The following is a 26845-nucleotide window of genomic DNA, read 5'->3' on the forward strand; positions in this document are numbered from 1 at the left end:
CATTGCTCAAATGGGGTGTATGAATACACCAACGTGATCTACTCAACCTCAAGAACATCCCCATATTTTTAAAATAATTTTTCACCGTCGCATGCGCCCCCACGCGCCGGCCACGCGCAGGCACGTGCTTGGCACGCTGACGGCATCAACTGACGCTGTCAGGAATATTCCATTATCCATAACGGTTTCCGTCAACGGCGTCAGGAATATTCCGTTAGATTTGACGGAATATTCCGTCGTCTTCTCCGGCGAGCCTTTGGCGCCATCGTAGGCGTCGGAAAATCGGGAAAATTTCAAACCTTTGTAACTTCTTCGTTTTTCACCCAAATTTCACAAAATTGGTACCAAAATGAAGCTTACAACGAGAGGAACACAATCATACCACTTTCAAGTGCTAAAATCCATAAAATCTCACCTGAAAAATCACCCCAACTCCGGCCAACCTCGAAACTCGTGATCCCGACGTCCAAAACCTTCAAATGAACCACCCCGAGCCTCCTAGGGACCTCACCAAGCTCCCTACAAGCTTGAAATTCCCAAAAACATGAGAAATTACGTGTGCATGAACAGTACCAAAATCGGGCAATCCGAGTTCAACGTGAAAACGAAGGTATTCTTATCTGAAATGGGTATGGTTGGACTCCTACGAGCCTCACGAGCATGGATATATACTTTATACCTTCGATCTGTGAAGGTTTGATAGGTTTGTGTGTGTGTCCGTATGATGGGGAAGGAAATGGGAAGGGAACTGGGCACGGGATAGGGTGCAGGGCAGGGGAGAAGGGTGTGGGTGTGGGTGTAGGTTAGTGTGTGTGTGGCCCAAAAACATGCCAACAAGGAACCCAAAAACCAATAAACGTAAAGAAATCGCACTAGGGGTAAAATCGTCTTTTCATGCGTACGTTTTTAAAATTCCCGGAACGGGCTGTCACAATTTTGATTTGGGGATTAGGGTTTAGAATTTGGGATTAGGGTTCCACATTAGGGTTTCCAGACTTGGGAAATTTATTTAGGGTACATTTTTAATTAGGGGAATGTTATATAATAAGGGTTAATTTATAATTAGGGCTTAATTGTAATTAGGGGTAGTTTTTAATTGGGGGAATTTAATTAGAGAATGTAATTTGGGGAATTTGGGTTAGGGGTAGGCACGGATTAGATTAGGGTTAGGGGAAATTTCTAATTTAGGGGAATGGTATATTATTATAGGGACGGATTAGATTAGGGTTAGGGGAAATTTCTAATTTAGGGGAATGGTATATAATTAAATTATAGTTATATAATTAAAATTACCTTTAGTTTAATTTTCTAAATAATAGTTAGTGAATTTTAATTTTTAAATTAATACTTCTGGTTTTAATTACAATTAGACAAAAGGAATTGTTATTGGCACTTCAAAATTCTCATTTTGCACTCTAAACTTTCTATATTTAGAAAGAAAAATACACTTGTGGGAGTGTAGAATGAGATTGTTAATCTTACTTATTAAATTAAGGTTAGGGTTAGTTTTTGGTGGCCGGATTAGATTAGGGTTCCAGGTTACGGTTCTAGTGGATTAGTTTCAATTTGTTAAAAATAGTTATGTAATTATTTTGTAATTACACTTTTAGTTTTAAATTTGTTTACCTATACAATTTAATTTTTAAATTATTATTTCAATTTTAATTTTATTTCATTTTTAATTTTGTAGATGTCTCGCCTTATATCTACCCAGAGGGCTACGAGTAGTGGGTCCCCCACACATCCTCCACCACCTCCTACTATGCGAAGTGCTCCACCGATAGTGGAGCCTCTAGTGGTTGAGTCAGGAGTACCCAACGTGGCACAGGAGCTGGCATCATCGATGTCTTCGGTGGTGCTTCCGCCTAGTGCACATTGTACTCACCGGCTTGCCTGGGCTCCCGACACATCCAAACAAAATGAACTTTTTGCTACTTTAAAAAAAAAAAAATGGAGAAGAAAAATCTGAACCTAACTAGATGACTAGTTAAATATATTTGCAAAACTTGATTTTTATCTTAAAAAAAAATGAGTTTTAGATTATAACCTTGTGTTAGATTTAAATCCAATTTTCATCCCTTATAAAATTGTTCACAATGTTACTTGTCTGTGTTTTATTGTTTATTACTACTTGTAGGTTTAATTTGGGAATTGGTATAAATGTAGAGGAGCTTTTGCTGAAATTTTGTAAATTTTTAATTTTATGTTTAAAGTTTTTTTTTTTTTTTGCAGCTAAGAAAAACACCCGGGGACCCTGCCAACAACTAAAGACAGGGCAGGTCACCCAGGTGACAAACGATCGTATCATGACAGGATACGACGAAAGGCATCGGGCTACACTTACAACGAAGTAGCATAGTGCATTGGCGACAACGTTGAACATGTTGTTAGGACCGAGTGCCCTATGTTGTGGAAATCGTGGTGCGAGATCCCAGTGGAAACGAAGACCCTGGTCCGTAACTGTTTATTAGTAAGTTCCTAACTTTGTTTTATGCAATTATATATCAAGTTCATATATATATTTTTTTTCAACTTTAAATTTAAATTTAATTTTGGTTTTTTTATTATTTTAATTTAATACTCTGTAAATCGTAGACAAACTACAATTTTGACTATATAAGCGAGTCGATGGACAGCTACCTGTACAGGTTGTTTTACAAGTGGTACAAGCAGTGGAAGAGCGACCTTCACATACATTTTGAGTTGTTTGATGATCCTGAGGTCGCTCTAGAGGAAGGTTACCCACTGGAGTTGGAGGATCGGTTAGACGAGTGGGCGTGGCTCTGCGGCCATTTTCATGGGCCCGCCTATATGGTACATTTTTATATATGTATTAGTTATTTAATTTTAAATTTTTTTAAAATTATTCCTACTTTGGGTTATGCGTTTGTTTCATTTTCCTTAAATATTACACTAATATGTTTATTTTATGTTCACAGAAGAAGGCGAATGAGATCAACCAGGAGAAGAAGACTCTTCTCCACCATTCTGGTTCGAGACCCTTCTTCTATAGGATGGAGGCGTGACGACAAGTAATGAGTGTTTAATATTCGCGCTTCCAAGTCTGTACAAATATTTTATTTTATTTTCCGCACCAACATTGTCTTTATGTTTTTTTTTTCCTTTTTTGTTTTCAGGGGGTTTTTAAATTCCTCAAGATAGACGTCTTTAAGTACATTTATGTTCACCCTAGGGATGAGCTTGCCGAGCAACTACACATAAGTACAACTTCATTTGAAATTACTATTTTATGCTTCCAAATGTTACAAAATTTAATTTAATATTAATTCTACTTATACACTTCTTGTTTTATTGTCAAAGGAGATGATGGTGAAGAGGAGCCATACTGTACTTCAGGAGTCTGCCTCCCAGTTTCCCCCAGACACTCTTATCGAGTTCGTGGCTCTGCCCAAGGATGTGGGGTTTTAGATCTTGACTGAGACCTTGGATGCAACCTTTGGGCGGAGGCCGGAGAAGTATTGTCAGGGGATAGGGCAGACTTTTTAGCACGCTACTGGGGCTTCATCATCATCACAACCACAGGGCCACGACATCACTGAACTCAAGCATGAGGTGGCCGACCTGAGGAGTAAGCTCGCATTGATCGCCCTCAGCTCGAATAGCATCCGTCTCCCACCCGCCATTGTTGTCCCTTTCACCTTCGAGCCACAGAACCCATCTACCTTCGAGCATATCCACCATCCTTCCCAATACACCGACTCGCCACCCGACTCACAACCTGTCCAACAGCCCGACTTTCGGACAGACTTCCAGCCTGACCCGCACCCTAACCTATAAACGACCCCATTTAATGACCAAATAGATTATAGGTTTCTTTTTCCTTAGTTTTAAACTTTTTACTTGAATGTACATTTATTTTTTAAATGTTTTTTTTTTCCTCCATTCATTATAATTGCAATTTTAATTAAAAATTAATTAATTATTATTTAAATAAATTATGTAACCAAAACCCAAAAAAAAAAAAATGGAAAAAAAATAATTAAAAATTGATCCTTACGCGATGAAATTTTCGTCGCATAAAGTAATATCAACAATTTCTTAATATTTTTTATGCTATAATTAATTAAAAAAAATTGACCTCACGCAACGAAACTTTCTTCGCACAAAGTTCACGTCAACTAGTGTCCTATGCCACATGTTCGTTGCACAAACTTAATGGCCACAAATGTCAACCATCCCATGTATTGTATCATGTTGAGCTCACTTTGTTGCATCAGTTTACGCTCAATAAACTATTTTTGTTCCTTTAAATTTTGTTTGATGACGTCTTTTTCGTCGCATAGGTTCAATAATGCGCGAAGAAATTTTTGTTGTCATCGTGTAAAGTCTATTTTCACAACGAATTGCCCTTCGTCACAAAAGGTGTTAAATGTAGTAGTGAATTTGTAGTGTTAGAGTTAGTAGCGTGTATACATGAATCAAGACATTTATTGCATCAATGTGTGGTTGAGGATAATCTACTTCTTCAAAAGCCTCTGGCTAGGTGTTCATGGCCGAGCATTACAGAAGGGAAGGGGCAATGTTGGGCCTAAAATCTGGGATTTGGGCACAGGTGAAATAAACCAAGAAATAAAGGTTGGGAGCCTTAGCCCAATAATTAATATTTAGTCCAAGTAACATCCTCATCCAAGAAATGAAATGCCAATGATGTAATAGAGGAGGTGTGCTATTATACTTCTTACACACTCCTTGTTAATTTCTATTTGTTGAGTTTCTTCGAGTCATCCGATCCGACTGCCAAAAATTAGAAGGGTGTGTGAAAAGTAAAATGGGGTGTGTGAAAAGTAAAATGGGGTGTGTGAATATCACACCCTTAACAGAGTCCAAATGGAATTGAGATTGTTAAAGGATCATATTGTGATAATGGTTCGATCGAGTCATGGTTGGGTTAGGAATGTTGAAGGATCATAATGGGTTTTGAATAAGAATCGAATTATTGCAAGATCAAAACCTGTTATTTATTAAAGAAGGAAGGAATTAAGCACTTAATGGGGACTAGGATCAAAATCCTAGTTCAAGTCAACAAGGTCGATATCTAGTAGGGATAGACTTTCAGTAAAAAATGGGATTTGATGAGATAATGTAAAGAATATCCAGGTGCATGCTTAAGTGTCACAATTATATTGAGACTCTACTTCGGTAGACTTGGTTGTCACGAAACTCACCCCTATAAATCTAACTGGTTTTACATCGTAAGGGGACCTTCAACTGAACACACAAACAAACCCTCTATGTGAAACCCTCTCATACTTTGTAAAAATATTAACTGCTTCATTAATTCCTTTGTCAACACATATTCAGTTTGGCTAAAAATCATTAGGTTGACAAACCAGTAACATATTCAGTTTGTGTGAACGTCACTGGAACCGTATAATCACTTAGCTTGGAATACCTTCAATTTAGTTAAACAACCTTAGTTCTAGTTCGGTTGGTTATATGTCCCAATTCTCAGCCAGCGAAGAGTCTTCGATTCTTTTGCCGAAAGAGGTCACTTCATTAGCCTCCCCAATTAAGTAAGGTGTTCTATGATCGATTACTCACAAGTTCATTCCAGAGTTCGGCATTTAGATGGCCGAACCACTTTTACCATAGAGCCACTCATGTCTTTTGAGTATATATGTCCCTTTAGTTTGATTATTGTTTAGCGCACTTATAATATTTTCACAAATATAGTTGAAACAGTCAAATTCAGTGCAGAATATTGAACTTCGCAACTGAAGGCATAACATTATCTTCAAGTACCAAAACGCTAGGCCGAGAGTATTCCTTCCTCGGCCAAAGTCTCTCGGTGTAGAAGTCAGCATTGCGTCTTATCACCACAATACCACATCCATCTCATTTACCCAACCAAGCTTGAAGGCAAATTGGCATGCCCTCATCAACAACCATCCATAGAAGAAAGTAGTGAGCTTGATGGCCAATTTCTTGATAGAAATTTTATCACCTGCAAAAGTAGAGATAAAAACACACAAAAATACTTGCAAGAAAACAAGGTCGTTTTCCGTAGGGATTGAATGAATAATTTGTATTTAAACTAATTCTTAATAAACTATTTGAAAACAAAGTTTAGAAGAGGTTGATTTAATGATCTAAAATATTAAAAACGAATTTAATTAAAAACAATTAAATAAATTGATAAAGTAAGGAAAACAAAAGAAAATAGTTTTGAAAACCAAATTTTAAAAGCTTAGGGTTCTGCCGTCCCTTAACAATTCTATGTAAATTTACCAATTACTTATGAATTACCCATGCAACTTTGAAGGTTAGGTTTTCCTCATGCATATTCTACTCGTGGTATTCAAGCTAAAACATATATCAAACTTGCAATCCGTTTGTGGTATTCAGATCAAATATAAACATGCATGACTCATTAAGGTTTGTGAAAACCCTTTGAAAAACCATGCAACCCCCAAGACGTGGTATTCATCCTAGGTGAAATTACTACTACCAAGCACAAGAAGCAATACTTAATTCTCCGATGGTATTCCGACCGAATTGCATCTGATTCCTTATCTAAATATCTCAATGGTAGCTAAGCAGTAAGATATAGAGACAGTTTAAGCATAGTGACTAATAATTCACAACATGCATACGTAATATCATAAGCACTTAAATAAAGACTACATATTCATGCTAAGGCTCAAGGCATCGCCCTAACAAAAAAAAATTAGTTACGAACAACCATAAAACAAAAGAATTTTATTGAAATAGAAAAATGATAGAAAACACCTAGAAAATAAACTTCAAAAACTCTATAGAGTAGTGCGTGCATTTCCCCTCACCCTATGTTGCGTTCTCCCCCTTCTTCTAATGGCTAAAAAGTCTTATTTATACTACTAGAAAATAAAACCCTACCTTGAAAAGGTCTTAGAATAAAACTAGGAAACATAATTAAATGATAAAATAGAAAATAAAAGGTTTCCTATTTGAATTAGAATTCGGAGTTCTCAGAAAATTAGTCTTTTGACCGACCAAATCAACTCCAATTTGGTCCCAAAAGGTCCCTTTTTAAAAGCTTGAGACGTCCCAAACAAATCCTCAGAAGGAATCTTCCTCAAAATATTCCATCTTGACCTCCAAAATACCCAAAACGTCCAGAAATGTCAATCTGAGAAAGCTGAGCGTTGGGCCTTAATTTCATTGCCACGGTCAAACGGCCTAGTAGAAAAATCTGGAATTGTGGTACAATCATCATACATAAACATCCTCCAATTGGAATCACTCCAAAATTCATTTGTTTGAATACTTTTTGTTCTGGAGGAAATCGAATGTCCTACATTGAAAATATATAACAAAGTATCAAAATTCTACCAAAATAATTACCAAATTAATACTAAGATTAGGGTAAAATATATGGTATAATATTGACTCATCAGAGCCACTCATTTCTTTTGAGTATATATGTTCCTTTAGTTTGATTATTGTTCGGCACACTTATAATATTTTCACAAATATAGTTGAAGCGGTCAAATTCAGTGCAGAATATTGAACTTCGCAACCGAAGGCATAATGTTATCTTCAGGTTCCAGAACCCTAGGCCGAGAGTATTCCTTTCTCGACCGAAGTCTCTTAGTGTAGAAGTTAGCATCGCGTCTTATCACCACACTACCACATCCATCTCATTTACCCAACCGAGCTCGATGGCAAATTGGCACGCCCTCATCAACAACTATTCATATAAGAACATAGTTAGTTCATTGATTACTCGGCCTGTTCGCCACGTAAGTCTTGTAGTTTTTAGAGTCTACACTTGCATATAGTTTCATGCTTCTTCAATTTAAAATTATCGTTAACTACAACTTGTGTGATTAATTTGCTCATTGTATACAGCTGCAAACTTATATACACGACAAACCATGGAATCTTCTTGACGTGGGAAAGTTAGTTGTTTTACATAACCTACATTATGCTCATGAATTATCATGGATGACACAATACTACGGAAATCAAGACTTTAATATAGATATTGAATTCGTCATTCATTAGCCGGACGATAATTTATCATTGTTGTCATAGGCGTGGTCGCTTTGTTCGCGATTAGAGACATTGTTTAAGGTTCAATTAGTGCCTAATTAAGTAAGTTTTCAAATAATATAGAGCTCAATTATTCTTACTGGCTACAGGATTGACCAACTTGAATACTCAGCCAGTTGGCTGTTTGTATTACAAACAGAATTTGATTGATTCAATATAACTGCCATTTAATATGAGGTAATCGGGATGATTAAGTGTTTTGTTAAGTTTTGTTAGCAGTAGAAATAGACTGTTCATCACCAAAATGACGTCGCTTCTAAACAAAAGTGGTCACCATTAAACGTTGTTATTGATGGGTACACAGAAAGCAGCTATTAGAGTAATCGTACTAGTTACACCTCATCTTATCGCTATGATCATTTAGGTTATTAAACTCTGCAATCGGTGCTCGAAGATGCAGTTGCGTCAGTAGCCCAACGGTTGATGTAATTTTTTCATTTAACATTTGATATATTTTAAATTGCTTACTCTTTGCCAGGCCACTATAAGTGGAGATGGTTGATGAACCCAGAAAATATAACAAATTAGTAAATAAGCAATTTCATAGCGAGCTGCCGACTAATGACTATACCTTTCTGGTTCATATATAGTTAAAGTTCTTTCTATTAGATTTAGCAAGATGTTTTGATTAAAACAAGAGATTATGTAAGATGTAAGATAAATAAAAAGAATAATGTCTGCAAATTTGCGTTAGCTAGGTCAAATGAGTTTGTACGCCTTCTATGCACGAGTTTAATGACTCCCTTCATAGATATATTAAAGTAGTTTAAAATATAAATTTCATCCATAGAAATTCAAAGTAAGTGGTCCTAGCTAGTACTCCTGAAGATACGGCTCATCAAGTTTGCGGCTTTAAAGTTTTTCCACCTCTAGTTATATAAATATCATAAGATCAGCCTTCTTTTTTGAACTTTTTTTAGGTCAATATATATAGGTCAGTCTATTTAACACTTAGCTTCATGTCTTATTCATTTGTCTTTGATTTTGGAAGGCGTAAATTAAGCTCAGGATTTGGTGAGAAGATGGCATATTCAAAACTCCTAATTTCCAAACAAGTAGATGCTCCTTCAACTGCAACACCAACAAGATTATTTAAGCTGTGTTTGGAGAAGTGGCACATCATAGTTGCAGTTGCAGGTGCTGTCTGCATGTCTCATTCAAAATATTTGTAATTTCAGGAAACTCTGTCTTAATGTCGTATTATATAATCAGTTTTCCTTTTGAATGAGGGGCATTAATTAACTCATTAATTAAGTTTAATTCTTTTGTATGAGCTTTTGCTTTCTATGAACTATTCTCTTCTAGTTCTAAAAGTATATGAGTATGGGCGGATGATTGGTGAACCAAATGCCTCAATACTTATATTTATTCTTGTTTAATAACATCCGTACATGAGATTTGAACTTTAAACATCCTTAAAATAGTGAGGCTAAATGTTATTAGATTGATTACATTGACCAAATGATCGCAGTCAGTTTAGCGTAAGGTATATAGTTTAGTCGCCATACAGAATAAAATAAAGAGAAAAATAAAAACAACTAACAGAAATACTAGAAAACCAGCATTCGAAACCTTTCTTTATAACAAAAAATATAAATAAATACCAGTTTAATTTACAAATACATTGCATGTAGCCTGCTGTGGTAGAAATGTATAACACGTCATGCTGTGGAAATGTGGAATAGAACGATGAATTGTGAGGTGGTATATATTCTAAGGAGAAATTACTCAATATGTTACAAGAAAAATAACGAAATTGGTGGGCGGATTTAATAAAATATTGCATGCTTTCCATTCTACGACTATCCTTTAATTAATTGTGAGAAAAATAACGAAATTGGTGGGCGGATTTAATAAAATATTGCATGCTTTCCATTCTACGACTATCCTTTAATTAATTGTGAGGAGCAGGTAAAACAATATATCCCAATTCCACTAATTTAGTAGCAGCATGAAACGTGTCATTTTCATGGGTTAATTTATACTGCTTGTCACAATCTTTATGATCATAAGCATCTTATGGAGAGGAATTTTTGGGTGTACCTGAAATATAGTCTCTTGGTGTGTATATACTTCAGTTTTTTTAGTTTGTTTAAATTTATACAAAATTTAAAATAAATAAATAAAAAAGTTTAAAGGTCTATCACAAATGTGTATTATTTGAGACTCAGATAAATTGTACTGACTACTAAATCCAATTATGACCATGGATTATCATTTTTGCTACATTATGTATTGGGATTCTACTTAAAGACTAGCAATTGTCAATGTTTATTGGGAAACAGTGCGACCCTTGTACTAAACCCAGCTAGGGTTTATTCACATCCATCAAGATGGTCGGAGAGAAGCGTAAAATAAGATCGTGTTCACACATTTTTATGGCCTCATCACGTGGAAGCGTAACCATTACCACCCTACTTAGCTCACCATTGCCTGGCTTCGCCGGAAGGATCAAAACTTGCCCTAATGCGGACACCGGCTCAACATAACACGACACACGAATTGGTACTATCACATCTTCAAAAATAATCGAAAATGGGTCCACACCCTCTAAGCTAGCACAAATGAGATCACAACTGTTCATCAAAGACCGAGATCGATCATCCTTACATACAAGCCACTCGATCAAATCCATGATTCCCTCACGGTCCATTTTGGCCACTACCTCACCTATAGAACTTGCAGCTTGTGACAAATTATCTTCTTGGAAACCCTCCAGATGAACCTTATTATAAACCATGCAATTTCCAAAGAAGCCCTTATCTAACCCCAAAACTTTTCTCATATCCAGGCGTATAGACATGTCAACAAGCCCATTTCTCGTTCCTTTTACCTTGCTAATACAAACCCAAAAGAGCCCAGAAAGGGCCTCAAACGGTGTTGGGCTTGATTTGTCAGTTCCATTAATGGGCTGGGCCATGGCAATGCAAGCCCGAACCATGTCGTCTGAAAAAAAGAGAGTAACAGTCGTGTGTTTTGCATCTACGATGTGAATTGACTTGCTGATGGAGGTTTTATAATGGTTGATCAAGGCAGTGTAGGGCGTTTGGTTCAGCTTTCCGTTTCCTGGCCTCTGCGAAGGCAACGGGTAGAAAAATGGAGGGTGCATCATTTTGCTGAAGACTGTCGTGTCGGCCCAAGCTTTGATGAACATGGTTGCACAAGTTTGATCTGCAAGGAGATGAGTGCAACTCAGCCCAATTGCTAGTCCACCATCCTCAAATTCAGTAAGCTTCACACAAGAAAACACACGAAAAAGAGACAATGCTTCTACATGTTATTACGAAGAAAATGATATATTGTCCGTCTATCAATCTAAACACTATGTAGCAAGAAACCAATCCTACTAATGTTCAATTAGACTACATAGCATTTCAAACTATTTACTACGAGAAAATATTTTTCTGTTACAAGAAGAAAATCCTAAGTGTAATCAATTATACACAACTACGTATCTATCTCATCACATGATTAATCTACATGCTGAAAGAGAAATACACTTAATTGTGTACAAACGGAGATAGAGAAGCTATTCTCAATTGCAGAGGAGTACTAACATGATTACCTGAACATAAAATGTAGACCAAAAATAAGGCTTATGGTACATTTCCTCCCAATAAACAAGCATAAGCTCCTTCTCCCTATCCACATTTCTTAACCACTCCTCCAAACTCCCTCTGGCCTTAGCCTCAATCATTCTCACGCCCGCATCATTGCACTTTATCATCCACTGCTCTTTGTCAGTCTTCTGCAACCGGCCTGTAATTATCGGATAATTAGTAAGTGTTACCGCAAGGGACTCTCTAAGCTTCGTTGTGATTTCACCAGGCTTTGTTGGCACTCCAGTTGATGGATAGTACAACACCATCCTAAGGTGGTTCTCTTCCATGTGGCGGTCAAGAACGGATAGGGGGTAGGTTTTTCCGGCTTGGACAGGCTTCGTGCTCACCACGGTTCGTTTGCAGATGAATGTGATAAGCTCGGCCATATTGTTAGGATGTAAGATTACAGAAATTGGGATGTTTGATGACGATGAGTACTATTATTTATTGGTTGGTTTTGTGTTACGTGTGTTCCTTGTAGTAAGTAAGAGAAAGGGTGTCCATGTTTACAGGCACCAGAAAAACTAATTCTTGTATATTGAGGAAAATGAAAATCTCATGATCTATTAAATTATTCTTATGGTTTCTACAATCTGTTCGTTTGAAATTGTTTCCCCCTTGATTTACAAGGTTAATAGATTAGGGTTACCTTAGCATATATAGAAAACTCTTATGCTGCTAAACCTAGCAGCTATTTGTTCTTGAAAGAGATTTCAGTCCCTAACTAATGATTAATTTGTCATTCATGTTTAAGAATGAATAGTTTGTCATTAAGTAAACTTGTATTAATGTTCACGAAAATGATGTATTTAGACTTGAGTTAACAAAAGTTAGCCTGTATTGAATGTAGACTTTTTATGACTTCTAAAAAGTACATGAAAATCTTGTGGTATTCAATTATGACACTTTTGAGAGTCTACAAAAATGCACGTGTATCCAAAATTCGGTACTTTAAATGATTTTAAAAGTCATGGATTTTGATAGACTTTTAGTGGCTTTATAGTAAGTTTTTTGTCCTAGCAAATCCAATCTCTCCCCAAAATTTTGGTGGATTTCATTTTTTCTAAATTCTCTAATGATACTCTACCATCCAGCGTAATATAATGGTTGTTACTATCACCACTTCTACCACCATGTCACAGCCATCATCACCACCCCCATCCCTACTCTTCCACCACCCCGACACTCACACAATCACCACCCCTAATATTATTGCCGCCACTGAAAGACACCATTTTTACTACTATCATCTTGCCAAAAATCACCACTGTGACACTTCCACCATCATCATAGCCACACTATCATCTCATATGACTACTTTGTCATGGTCATGATCACTACTTCAATAATAAAAACTCAAAAAAAAAAAAAATGATATTTACAACAAATGATCATTAAAAATTCCATGAAAATCCACAAAGTTCAAAAAAAAAAAAAAATTATCTCTTTAGAGTTCTGCAAAAGTCATTCATTTAACTCGTTTTTATCTTAAAAGTCTATATATAAAAGTCTACGAAATTTTATGGAGTTTATAATAGTCAATAAAAGCCTACTAAATCCGCGAAAGTGTATGAATTTAATTAAAAACTCAACAAAACTCCATATAAACTTTAACACTCCTATACTTATGCTCCAAAGTGCAAATACAAAATCGCAATGCTCACTTATGTTTTAAGTGGTCTACGACTACCCCTTAGCTTAAGATATAGGGCAAGGGAAGGGACATAAATTAGCGATAGACTAACACCTAAATGCAGTTGAAGTCATCACTTCGAGCTTGATTATGCTTAACTCAACCTGAGTTTTTGTTAAGTATTGCTACTTAAACACATAAAATTAATCATACTATAGGAAGTCTCATTTCTATTGAAATTTGTCAGTTAATGTATCGATTTTGTTTGTTTGAACAACGTTATTGTTTTCTATTTCTCTTTTCACTTGCTTCCCATTCTTAGTTTTCAATTTGTCTTCTACCCAGGTGAAATATGAATGACTTGTCCTATCAAAACTTTAAGATTTACATTGATGTTGGTAAGGGATTAGGATTCTTTCTTCCTCTTTTGCCATCCCATTTCCTCAGCTCCTCTCAAACTTTTCATTTTGTCTTTCTTTATATAAAGAAATTAATACAAAATATTGACGTGACTTAATTGTGACTTTTCAAATAGGAAAAAAGAAATGGGAGAAAAAAAAAGTGAAGAGAATCCTAACCGGTTGGTAAGTCCATTCGGCTAGCAGACCCAGACACCCAAAATACAGCCCAAAGATAAGCGGCTGGAGAAAACACGCGCGCATCGTGCACTTGTCAAGCAGCAATCTCCATCCTCCACATCTCATCACATCACACGAATCAGATCAGATACCCTCCCGACTCTCTCCTCCCCTCCCCAAATCTTCCCCCACAATTTCACGTCTACGATTAGGGTTTCTGAAAATGTCAGGTGCAGCAGTAGTGGTGGGTTACTCGAGCTCCTGGGCACGCGCCCTCGTCCAGATCTCTCCCTACACTTTCTCCGCTATCGGCATCGCCGTCGCCATCGGCGTTTCTGTCCTCGGCGCCGCCTGGTTTTTCCCTTTTCCTTGTTTCCTCTCCATTTCTTAATTAAAGTTCTAATGTTTGGATTAATTACTGATGATGAATATTATTGGATGGAAATTAGGGGGATATATATAACTGGGAGCAGTTTGATCGGTGCAGCAATCAAGGCTCCTCGAATCACTTCTAAGAATCTCATTAGGTGATGAAATTTCCGGAATTTACTGCAATTTTGCTTGCATTTTCGTTTAATTTTAGCTTCTGCTAGTAGATTTGGAGGAATATAGCAAACTTATAGTAAATGTGAACCCCGGACAATTAGGATTATCTCGATGGTCTGGAGTAGCATCCCAGTAAATGAAATCGATAGTTGATTATAAATCTTAATTGAAAAATGGGTCGTGTTTTTATTCGCAAATGCACTTATAACTAGCTTGTTTAATTGATTGATGGATGGAGAATTGTGCTATCTATTCGAACACGCCCAAAACTGTTTCTTAACAGTTAACACCAGTGTGGGATTTTTGCTTGTCTCAACGATGCACCTTGAATATTTGAACTTTTACGTAACTCTGCTGATTGTGAATTACTTAGTGTGAGATCAAGATGATGATGTTTCGCGACTGACTTGGACTGGATGTATCGGTTGTCTCAGTTTTATCTTTTGTGAATGGAAATTCTTAAAACTAGCTGTGTTAATTGATTGATGGATGGAGAATTTATTTAAACCCTTGTAAAACTTGTTTCTTAACACAAATGTAGGAAATTTGCTTATTGTTAACGATGGACCTTGAATTTCTCTACTTTAATGTAGCACTGCTGTTTGTAAATTTTGAAGGGTGACATTAAGATGATCCGATTTGGGACTGACTTGGAATGGATGCATTTTCTGTTGCAGTGTTATTTTTTGTGAAGCTGTTGCTATATATGGTGTTATTGTTGCAATTATTCTACAAACAAAGTTGGAGAGTGTTCCAACATCAAAGATATATGCGCCCGAGTCTCTTAGAGCTGGATATGCAATCTTCGCCTCTGGGATTATCGTGGGCTTTGCCAACCTTGTCTGCGGGTTAATATCTTTATCCTTCTCTATCACATTCCTGTATATGGAGTTTTGAAAATTTTCAATGACAATACAATATGATGATTTTGTTGTGATTTTGTGACAGGTTATGTGTGGGAATTATTGGAAGCAGCTGTGCATTGTCTGATGCCCAAAACTCCTCACTTTTTGTGAAGATCCTTGTGATTGAGATCTTCGGCAGCGCACTTGGATTGTTCGGAGTCATTGTGGGAATCATAATGTCAGCTCAAGCAACATGGCCTTCGAAATGATGATTCCGTTGCTCGGTAAAACTTGGCATCACATTAAGACAGTGTTACGTGCATGCGCGAATGAATTCTGTAATTTGTTCTTTTCATCATTAGTGATAGGAATGTTAAAACTGCTTGGAGATACCATCTTGCCCTATTGTATCAATCTTAGGCTGTATTTAATCTGTTGGAATGAGTTGTGGGAGAACGAGTTAGGCATTTCCTCATTCATGGTGGTAAACAATTTTATCTTAGTTTTGAACGAATAACAGAATGATCTTTGTATGCATCGATTAAGGTTGTTTTCTATACAGCTTTGTTTCGAATGCTCAATATTGTGTTCAAATAGTTTCAGGTTCAAACTTTAATACGTGCATATACAAAGACCGAACAATACTCAGAATAGATATCATGCTTTATCGGCTACAGAGCAACGGGATCGGAATCAGGACGATCTGTCTTGACGATTATCCGGTGCATAACATTTGAATTAAAGTAGTATGGATGGAACATCGGTGAAAAAGGGCATGAGTTTCTGCTGAAGCTTGTGGCACTCTTCTGGGTTAGCGGTCTCGGGGTTGAAAAGTTGGCGATCAGGAAGAACAAGGCCTTGTTTAATCCGACCCATTCGCATTGCGTGCAAGACTTGTTTACGCACGACTGGTAATCGAATTGATTCATATTCTTCAAGAGCAAATTGCAAATCTTCTGCTCCCCACTTCTTCAAGCAGTGACCTAGCACCACAGCATCTAGCACCGACATGTTCGTGCTTCTTAAGGCATGAGGAGTTGTGGGGTGAGCTGCATCTCCAACTAGTCCCACATTGTCCCAGTAGATTTGTTCCAAGGGACCGCTTTCATATATGGCATTGATGAAAGGCTCTTTTGTTTCTCTGATCACTCTCACAAACTCCGGAAGCCACATTTTCTCTGCTTCTTTGTGCATACTCTGGATCATGTCGTTGCTCGCCTTCATGGTCATCGAGTTAGGCTTCAGACCAGGTTCGGGTTGATGGACGTACCAAATCCAATTCAGCCTTCGGTTTGGAAGCTCATACAGCATAGTGTGAGTCCCAGAACCTAAGCCAAAGTACAAGCATTTTCCAAGCTCAGGGTATTCCTTTCGGATGCCGGTTATGGTTTCTGAATCCTCATTTCCTGCAAAATCAAGCACCCCTCTCCATGTGCAATAACCCGAATACCTAAAGCAGCACACACAAGATCACTACACACCACAAGCTCAAAATATGAAAGTTTTCATGAAAATGGTTGACACTTGACAGTAACAAACCTCAGTTTATGGTCAGAAACAAAACTTTGGCGGATGGAAGAGAGACATCCATCTGCTGCAACGAGCAAATCACTGATCATTTCGATGACTTCATTGGTTTCATGGGATGAAGCCTTCGCTATAACTTAAAACTTGTCACTAGATATGGAGAAAGAAAGGAAACGGTTACCCCAAAGAAATAGGTTTGGTGGAAATGCATTGTATAGAAGAGCATGTAGGTCACCCTAGTGTCCTGCTCTACAGTTCAACTCCTCATCTCTAGTTAGTGTCCATTTCACCTTTTTCTCACCATCTATGGCATCATTCTAGCAATAAAAAATTTCGAGCTTGTTAGAAAACTAACAAATCACAGTTTAACACGTGAACAAATTTTTTTACTTTTACGAGTTACTTTTGCATAAGTGTCATCAGCATTCAAATTACAGACCAACAAAATAGAATTGAGGAATTGTGTGTTTGTACTTGATCAATTGTAAAGGGCAGAGTGGTTTGGCGAAGAAGCTCAAGTCATCTCCAATCGAGGGCCAAAGGGCCAAATAACTCGTTTTAGCCCTATCACAAAAAACCATCTCCAACCGAGGGCCAAAGGGCTATAAGCCCAAACATAATTTATTATTTAAATTTAAAAACTACAATAACTTAAATTTAAAAATAGCAACTTAAATTTAAAAACTACAACTTATATTTAAAAACTACAAATTAAATTTAAAAACGACAAATTAAATTTAAAAACAACATTAATTTAAATTTAAAAACTACAACTACTTAAATTTAATATTCATAATCAACATCATCTTCATTATCTGTCATTGTAGGAGTATAGCTAGAGGTAAATAACTGTTGTTGGGTCATAATTTCTTCTTTTTTCCCTATGAAAATAGGCCTGACTCATTAGAGTGTAATTCAAAGTGTTCCTTTCCATATTCTTATCATCCATCTCTTCTTGTATTTGTTTGGCCCGCTCTTCATGCCTGCGGTTCCTTTCTTCCACGTCAAGGGCAGTTTGCTCCACCATTAATCACAATGAGGCCGCCACTTCTTGTTGAGCGGCGTAATCATCATTTGCTTTGCCCTTTTCCTTCAACTTTCATGCCTTGTTTCGTCCCATAGCCCTAGGTATGGAATCTTCACTCGAAGACGGATTTTCTACCCTTATTTGTTGAATGGTAGGAGATCCATCTTCATCCATATCTACAGACTGAGGATGTAGTTCCAAACACCGACGTAGGACTTACTCTATGTTGAGGTGGACCTTCAAATAACACCTACCCTTTACAAATTTCTCAATAACTGTAAAACTAAAGGGGTTCGAGCTACCCTCCATATACAATTCCTCCGCTTGGCGTACCTAGAAAATATAATTACAAAAATTAAAGGAAATTAATTTATGAAATTAAATGTAATATAATTAAATGTATTTACAAAAATTAAAGGAAAGTAATTCATGAAATTAAATGTAATATAATTAAATATTTAAAATAAATTGTGAAAACACTTACTTCGTCGTAGTAGTTAGTGTCGCTTTCATGTCTACTTGCGACTGCTAACAGTGCTTGATGCCATTTGTTCAAACTTGGGTGAAGATATTTCTTCCATCTTGAAGAACAACTCTCATGGTTTCGGACATTCAATGAAGTGGTGTCTTCGTAGAACTCTAAGTATTTTATGGATACACGAGTCCAAACATCTTCACTTGTTTAAGAACTCACCCTCACACTATCTTTCGGCACCCAACTATAAGCCCTGCAAAGAGCTTCATCTTCTTTTCGGGTCCAAGCCCTACCTTTTATTGCTAATGAGGCCTTTTGCAAATTATTGAAATAATTGAAGGAAATATTTTTGAAAGATGTAAGAAAATATGAGAATTGAAATGGTGTAGGAATGGTGAAAATTTTGTGAGGAATGTGAATGAATGGTTTAGGTATTTATAGGAAAAAAAAATTAGAATTTTTAAGAATTTGAAAAAAAAAAAAAAAAAATGGCCCAAAAACCAAAAATAAAAAATAAATAAATAAATTTTGAATCCAACGGTAACTAGCGTCAGCTAGTAGTTGGATTCCAAAATTTGTTTAAGAATTCCTGTTAGATATAACTGACAGGATTAATAACAATGATGTCAGTTATATCCGATAGTAATTCTTAAATTCCCAGATGCTCACATGACCCAAGGCGTTAGGAAATTGAATGGCGAGTTTTAATTTAAAGGAACTAAGTGTTCCATTTCTCCCCTGCATCAATGAGGAGACACTACACCCTGTGCTACTACGAACCCGACCCATTGGCTGCTATTCGACCTTTTAGAGCTAACAGCAGGTCCTATAAGGAAGGGGATGGAAGCAACGTTATTCACAGTCGCGCACTTCTGGCGAACCCGGCCGCTCATATCTCAGGGGATAAGGGTGCAAAAACCCGAATTTAACAGGGGTGCCCTCCTTTAGGCCAGCAGGTTGGCCCTTTGGCACTTTCAGATTCCGTGGAGCCCACAAACCCTCTGTCCTAGCCCTTGGTTAGAGACGGTTTTCAGGTTATTTTCTGCCCTCTAACCCTCTGGATCCTTCGATTGGAAATGGCCTCAAGATCTTGAATCCATGACTGAATGAGTTTGAGAGAGAGAGGGTCAAGGCCAAGTCCTGCCCCAGTTTGGCTTCCAGTTGGGGGAGCATGTGATTTCTCCACCACCAAAACGTTCCACCCTGCTAATACGAGCGTATGGGCGCATGATACCCCTGCGATGCTCCCTCCCACTGTTACTGCCTTGGGTTTTTTCTTCAGACTCATCTCTCTCTCTCTCTCTCTCTCTCTCTCTCTATAGAGGTGAAGAGAGTTCTCTTTTGTCTTGTTTTGCTTGTGAACTGAAGAAGGATGGGCAGTCAGTAGAAGACGATAAGAGTTTTACAGCACAGGGACATTGAATATCGTTTTGGACTCTTGATTGCGGAGTTATATATAGTATGAAGACAAATAACGGGTACGCCGGCAAACATTATATTTTTTAATCTGGAATTTTGCTTTAATTTGTCAAATTTAAAAGTATTGTGGTCAATCCAACGGTGGACATCAAATCAGCGGCTACAAACATCCTACATCCTCATCCTCAGACACTGAATATTCTCCCTCTCCATTGGAGTCTCCAACCTCTCTCCGCTTTCCCAAATTTCCACCATTCTCATGGTACTACTGTAGAGATGAGACTCTGAGAGAGAGTAGCTATCTCGGCTTAAAGCATGTCGTTTTGCTTCTCCCTGTCAGTCTCCCCACTCTCTGTTTCTCCTTTCCAAAACCAAATCTCCAAGCTCTCGATTCAGAGCGTGCGCTGCTGACGTTCCTGATTTCCTCTCAGCCGATTGGTTCGCTCTCTCTCTCTCTCTCTCTCTCTCTCTCTCCTATTGATTGATATATAACTGATGACGATCTTGGAATTTGCAGGCTGGAATCCCGGAAGAAGAGGCCCTTTGGCCCCAGATTAAACGTAATCATCTGATCATATGGAAAAATAAATGATTTCATTCGTTGAAGTTCCTCTCTCTGTTTATGTGATATAATTTGTTGACTTGTGTTCTAGTTTAGCGCAGAAGAAGCTGTTCAGCATCAGCTGGATGCCCTCAAGTACAACGATCAACCCCGCCCCGATTATGGCATCGAGGTCATGTACAGGGTAAACTTTCTCAATTTCTTCTTCTTTTTTGGGTTGGATTTATTTTTGACACGAAGAAATGGGTTGGCTTTGGATTCTTACTGTTTTGCTTCCTGGTTTCCTGCGTTCATAGTTTGCTGGGTTTGATCCTTTTGAGAGGTCCACCTATTTCGGCCCATTCTTTGATTTGGGGCAGGTTGGTGCAATGCTGTATTTTTCAAATGATTTCCGCACGCCTTTTTTCTCCTTCTGCATAACCCTGTTAATTCTTACTTCTCCTTGGATTTATTCATTCCAAAGTCCAAGTAAACAGGGGTGTGCATGGGAAGGAAAAATCTGCGGAAATTACTCCCCTTAGTGATATTTGTAGCTCATGGTTTTCTCTTGGTTGTGTGATTCGCTATGTGTGCAGTTTGAACGATTTAGGCGAATTTTTCACCATTCAACATATAGAGTGTTGTTATGTCATAAAGAGAGGAAGATATTAAGCAGTTTAGTTGTGGAGGAGGTATGAGTACGTTGATTGATTCCGCTAACAAACTTATATGTGATGTAACTTTGAGCTAACTTAGAGTTGCCATACTAGACTCGAGTCCTCTGGTGTTGTTACACGTTTAATTGCATTTCTAATTCGATATCTTTGTTGAATGAATTTCGACTGCAAACTAGAACCTATTCAAGCAGCGGGTTTGGATAAGAGGATGTCGGCCAGAGGAAGAAGAAATATTTCAATTCACAATGGTTCAGGTTAGTGAAGATGTTTTCGCTTTGCAAAGTTTCTTAAGGGGAATAGATGAATGATGAACATGTCATATTTACGAGGCAACAAAACATGCATATAAGTTGTGTTGTAAAACCTATGGACATATTCTGAATACTGGATTTCACACCCCACCAAAACGGAAAAAGTATAGGAATCCACTGGTTGCTGTATCCAACCAAAAAATAATGTCTGCCGTCTGCAATGCTTCACGGCAGGCATGGTCTGTAAAGCGTAATATGGAACTGTATAGTCGGTAGAGTGCTAGTCAAGGAACTATTATTGAATCCGAAAGTACGACTGTGATTTTGATTTTGTAAACTAGGTTAGCCTTGTATCGATATGGATCATATGCGTTTTATACGATTGAACTATGGAAACTGTAGTTATACCTGTATTGATCTGTAGCTTCTTGTTGGCAGAGGGTTGGAGGGTCATGGGATGGTTATTGGCTGACAGAGAGTGTACTTCACGACGGAGATGCTTTTGTCGGTGGTTTGGCTTATTGAACATTCAAGGCAGCTATCGATCGACGATCACTCTAACAGAGACATTTGCTCACGCACTGCCAACCTTCCAATTTGTACATATGGAAAAATAAGCAAAGTTGTTGTAATGTCTAATATGATGTAGTTCGTATATCAAGTATTGTAAAGTCCGGAAGCAGGCAGAGGGTTGGAGGGTCATGGGATGGTTATTGGCTGACAGAGAGTGTACTTCACGACGGAGATGCTTTTGCCGGTGGTTTGGCTTATTGAACATTCAAGGCAGCTATCGATCGACGATCACTCTAACAGAGACATTTGCTCACGCACTGCCAACCTTCCAATTTGTACATATGGAAAAATAAGCAGAGTTGTTGTAATGTCTAATATGATGTAGTTCGTATATCAAGTATTGTAAAGTCCGGAAGCAGCATGTATCTTTCCTCCTCATACGTCTGGTCTGCCCCAACTCTTGAGAAATAGTTGAAGGAATAATGGAACTTCAGATGATTCATAGTAATACATTGTAACCGAAGAGATTTTACGTTATTCATTCAGTTTCCGTTTCTTCCACCTGTAGTACCGAGTGCGAAAATACAGAGAACAAAGCAGAAAATAAATCATCAAAAGAGTGATGTCCATTCATCCCTGTATGCGTGGTGCCTGCTTACAGAATTGCATTTCCAAAATAACAACACACTTCATAAAGAAAAGCCAGAAAGGGTTTTGTTAACGTGCCGGAAACCCTTACTTGGCCGTGAAATTATGAAATTTTCCATATGATCGTAAGCTAATCCGATAAAAAACCAACAATCATTTCACCGGAACATCGCAGATGAACCGTTACATAACTCAGCTTCCAATAAATTTTAGCTACTTCATAACTCTTAACAACTAGACAACATCCAGCATAATTAAGGAATAAAACAGACCAAAATTTAATGGAACAGCACCCCATTTGATGGCTTTGAGATGCTATTTCTTTGTCTGAGTAATATACTTGGTGAGCACATAGCAGTCTGGAGGAGTAATGTTCGTGTAATAATTCTGGATGGTTTCCGTGATTTCGAACCCAAATTTCTTATAGAAGTTTATGGCGTCCTCATTGTTTGTCTGAACATGCAAGTAAATTTCGGAAATATTTTGCATGGCGCACAGATCAAGAGAATGGTTCAACAGTTGTTTACCTGCAAAAATCCCAGAACTTAGATCAGAAAATTTGCGCAGTTGTAAATATCCAGATTAAGCCAACATTTACCAGTCGACAGAACCACCACAGAGCAGGAGACTTCTTGACAACTCAAGTTTGTATTCAGAAGGCAAAGTTAATCAAAGCATGGATCATGTATTTCGACCACAATGCCACACCAAAGTTATAATATGAAGAACATTGCTTGCTTACCAATGCCTAGTCCACGGTACGGTGCTAAAACTCCCAATGTCATGATGTACACGCGGACAGCTCCATTTTCCTTTTTCTCAAGCCGGCATGCAATTGCACCAACGCATATATCACTGAAATATGCTGTATACAAATAATAGCAGGAATTAAACTTTAAACTTTCATACTGTTTGTCACTTTGGCAAGTGGTCAACTCCAGCATAGACACGAGTACTAAAGAAGGGAAAAAAATCTGAAGGATGATAAATCAAGGGTATAGCTACACAATAAGTTTGTAATCGTGTTTACATATGATTATCAATCTAGTTTTAGACCATATATGCAGATTCATTGAGAAATCATAAGAAATGGACTTTGATGGCTCAGCGAATAAGCTTGTTAAATAATAGTCTCAGCACATACAATTCATAACAGGATACCTTCAAAAATGCCCAAGCCACTGTCCCACCCACTTCTTCATTCATAATGACCCTCTTTGCATGCCTAATAGAACATAACTCATCAAGAAGACATCTAATTTTGTTGTTGAAGAACTGATAAAAATCCAGGGGATAGCTAATCACTTAAGCACCTCACTGATGCTGCACCAGAACATCATCATTTATATTTAAAAATATGTAGTTACTCTCGTTCCTTTTTTTTTTTGGAACACCAACAAGCAGAAAAATTGACTTAAGACGCATAACAATCGAACTAATCATTACTATCAGAACTAAAACTACCCAAATCCCTGACATACCAATTAGTTTTCATCCCCAATTTACTTGTACAATTGTGTTGTCGACATTCTTCAAAAGTGTATCCAAATCCAAGTGACCAAACCCAGCATTTCCAAATGCAATGAGCTAAAGCCCAATATTTCCCAGCACGACCCATAAACAAATTCCATTTCGGATGACCCGAAGCAAACAAACAACCAGGACGACTATGAAATACGCAGAACGAACAGAAACTACGAAATACACAAAGATTTTACAAAATAAGCAAGAACCACAAGACATTTCAGGGAATTTGCATAAAATCTACATTAGTAACACAAAATAAGCAAACCCAGAAAATGTTATGCAAAATTAGACAAAACCCAGAAAATGTTATGCAAAATTAAACAAAACCTAGAAATATTATGTAAAAATAAGGAAGACCCAGAATCGAAGCTTAACCTAGCTTGGTGAAATCGCCGGACGCGAGGGCATCGGCGTAGTACTTGTCGTTGTAGCGAACTGGGAAGAGGGCAGTGTTGAGCTTCTTCAGCTGCATCACGTTCTTGTCTCTCAGACCGTCCAGCGAGCTTTGGACCTCGCGCCCGGCCCCCATTTCTCCACCGAGAGTTTTGCCTGCAGGGACGACGAGCAGAGAGAGAGAGAGTGAGATGTGGGGGGGGGGGGGGGGGGGAGGGTTGGGATTGTAATTTTGTACCGACATAGCGTCTTGGATTTATGCGGGGGGTGGTCGGGACGATTCGGGTCGGGTCATGAAATTAATACTGTTGATGGTTTGGCCCAAGCTTGTAAAAGTTTGAGATTAGACCCATTATAGTAAATGTCGTTAATTAGAGTGAACTATTAAAACGTTTATAAAGTTCTAGTGGTATTCAACAATTTTTCAGCAATAGTCCGAACCAATTAGTGGTTGAGAAATGGAGGGTCATGATTGAATTGATGAAATGTTATTTTTTTTAACTTGTCAATCTAATAGATAAAAAGTCAGACTACCAATAGTTTAGACTATTGAAGACAAATCCGATATTTAGTTATCATTTTTATAAAATTATTAAAGGGGGTGTTTGATGGATGAGATAGTTGTGTCTTCGACCAATTGCAAGGAGTAGAGCATTGTTTGGTATACAAGTCCACCAATTGAACGACACTCAAAATGTGTTACGCTGCTTTAATGAGGATAAAGCGAAGCTTTTGAGTACTCACATGGTTGTTCGAGCTTTGCAAAATGAGACCTATTTTGTTCTAAAGACGAGGATAAAGAGATACTGGAACCTATAGCTCCATACTTAAGTGCAATCGGTACCTTATTGTACTTGGCACTTGACCTACACAAGGTGTGTTCTTAAATTGGTTATGTCTATACCATTGAAGATATTACAATATCTTGAGATCAATCAAATAAGAGTTGATTGCTACGTCTTCAAATAACATTGGTATTCTAGCCCTACATGAAGCATTGTGCAAATGTTTTGGTTGAGGGACGTGATTGATCACATAAGAAACACATGTGGCTTTTCTACTATCGTTGACGTTCAAACAATGATTCATGAAGACAACGATGCATGTATCGAAAAATTAAAGAAATGATACATCAAAGATGACAACGCCAAACTTATTGCTCTGAATTTTTTTTTCATTCATCAGCAATAACAAGTTCAGAAGATTGAAGTCAAGCATATCCAGTCCCAGGAATGTTTCCTACCTATTCACAAAGTCACTGCCGAAGTCAACCTTTAGAAGGTTGTTAATGAAATTGGATTCCACAAACTTTTAGATTTGCATCACCGGTATTCTCTTGGGGAGTTTTGCTGAACTCAGGGGGAGTATCCTAATGAATACTCACATGATCTTAACATACTATATCCTTACGATTAGGAGCACTTTCCTAACTGGATTTTTGGTAATTTGATGAGGTTTTGACGAGACACCTACTATGGGTTGGTCTTACCCTTTTGTATTTTAATGATCATCTTGGAGATGTGAAACAATATCGAGATCCTGCATTAACTAGTTTTCTCCTTAGACTATGGGTTTGTCTCATTGGGTTTACCATAGCCAGGTTTTGTGAGATTTTCTTTTGATATGTGCCACTAATAAGAGACTCTTGTTAGCAACTATTTGTACCTAATGAGAAGTAACGACAACAACCGCCATCTTCTAATCATAAAGACTTGATGCGGCTACTTCTTGAGTTGTACACATTCAAAGAAGAAACTCTAAGAAAAGACTTAGAGTACTTGGATCTAACGGAAGACGTGACACAGAACCGATCGCAATGGTGTTCTAGGATTCATATAACGACCCCACTTAGTGGGAAAAGACTTTGTTGTTGTTGTTGTTGTATCAAGAAGTTTAACTAGAACTAGTGGTTTATGTTGTTTAAATTTAACAAGGAGGTCCTGGGTTCAAATCGCTATAGGTTTATTTACTTTCTAATGTTTACTATTTTTTTTATAAGGGTATAAATTTATAAAATTTGATCAAATGATTAAAAAGTTTAACTAGAAGTGGTGGTTCATTATGTTTGAAATTAACAAAGAGGTCTCAAATTCATAACATTATGTGTGTTTTTTTATTTTCCATTTTTTATGAATTTCTTTTCATAAGAGTATAAAATTTTTAAAATTTTGGAATTTCTTTTCATAAGAGTATAAATTTTTAAAATTTTGGTTAAATGATTAAGAAGTTTAATCAGAAGCAATGATTTTTGTTGTTTAAAATAAACGAAGGGTCTTAAGTTTGAAATGATATGTGCTTTTTTTTTTTTTTTTCTATTGTTATGGTAACGGTAGAACTCTAGGCTTTTACAATTTGATTTTCAAAATGTTTCTTTTTGTTTTCTTTATTTTGCTAATTTCTTTAATTGTTTTAATTTAAAATTATTTTTATTATTTTAAATTCCAAAATCAACATTTTCCCAACTTCGTTTTAGATAATTAATTAAGAGTTGGTTTTAACTACAAATTATTCATTCAATCCTTGTGGAAAATAACCTTGCTTGAGCTGTTTATACTACAACTACCGTGTTCTCCTGCAAGTATTTTTAA

The 26845-nt window shown here is 37.3% G+C and overlaps 4 protein-coding genes and 1 pseudogene across 4 annotated transcripts; 2 read left to right on the forward strand and 3 right to left on the reverse strand.

Annotated features, from left to right (window-relative positions):
* Positions 1 to 10363: 10363 nt before the first annotated feature.
* On the reverse strand, positions 10364 to 12043 carry LOC103927601 (protein ECERIFERUM 26-like). Its single transcript, XM_048580568.1, has 2 exons — positions 11621 to 12043; positions 10364 to 11287 (listed from the first exon to the last, which is right to left on the reverse strand). Exons 1-2 carry the CDS (start codon positions 12041 to 12043, stop codon positions 10364 to 10366), a joined length of 1347 nt encoding a protein of 448 aa, XP_048436525.1.
* A 1856-nt stretch (positions 12044 to 13899) lies between these two features.
* LOC125475545 (V-type proton ATPase subunit c''2) lies at positions 13900 to 15840 on the forward strand. The gene is made up of 4 exons (XM_048580445.1): positions 13900 to 14222; positions 14318 to 14395; positions 15092 to 15262; positions 15363 to 15840. The coding sequence occupies exons 1-4, from the start codon at positions 14092 to 14094 to the stop codon at positions 15526 to 15528; spliced, it is 546 nt and encodes a 181-aa protein (XP_048436402.1). The 5' UTR covers positions 13900 to 14091; the 3' UTR covers positions 15529 to 15840.
* Positions 15841 to 15958: 118 nt separating this feature from the next.
* On the reverse strand, positions 15959 to 20170 carry LOC125475547 (annotated as a pseudogene).
* Positions 19661 to 22250, forward strand: LOC125475582. The gene is made up of 8 exons (XM_048580552.1): positions 19661 to 19667; positions 20139 to 20145; positions 20225 to 20267; positions 20361 to 20453; positions 20566 to 20628; positions 20845 to 20940; positions 21102 to 21179; positions 21615 to 22250. The coding sequence occupies exons 1-8, from the start codon at positions 19661 to 19663 to the stop codon at positions 21699 to 21701; spliced, it is 474 nt and encodes a 157-aa protein (XP_048436509.1). The 3' UTR covers positions 21702 to 22250.
* Positions 22251 to 22381: 131 nt separating this feature from the next.
* On the reverse strand, positions 22382 to 24463 carry LOC125475546 (N-alpha-acetyltransferase 50-like). Its single transcript, XM_048580446.1, has 3 exons — positions 24240 to 24463; positions 23080 to 23202; positions 22382 to 22864 (listed from the first exon to the last, which is right to left on the reverse strand). The coding sequence occupies exons 1-3, from the start codon at positions 24391 to 24393 to the stop codon at positions 22653 to 22655; spliced, it is 489 nt and encodes a 162-aa protein (XP_048436403.1). The 5' UTR covers positions 24394 to 24463; the 3' UTR covers positions 22382 to 22652.
* Positions 24464 to 26845: the final 2382 nt, after the last annotated feature.

This window comes from the organism of the source record quoted next, unplaced genomic scaffold (assembly GCF_019419815.1).
Source record: "Pyrus x bretschneideri cultivar Hongxiangsu unplaced genomic scaffold, Pyrus_bretschneideri_v1 Contig15, whole genome shotgun sequence".
Lineage (NCBI taxonomy): Eukaryota > Viridiplantae > Streptophyta > Magnoliopsida > Rosales > Rosaceae > Pyrus > Pyrus x bretschneideri.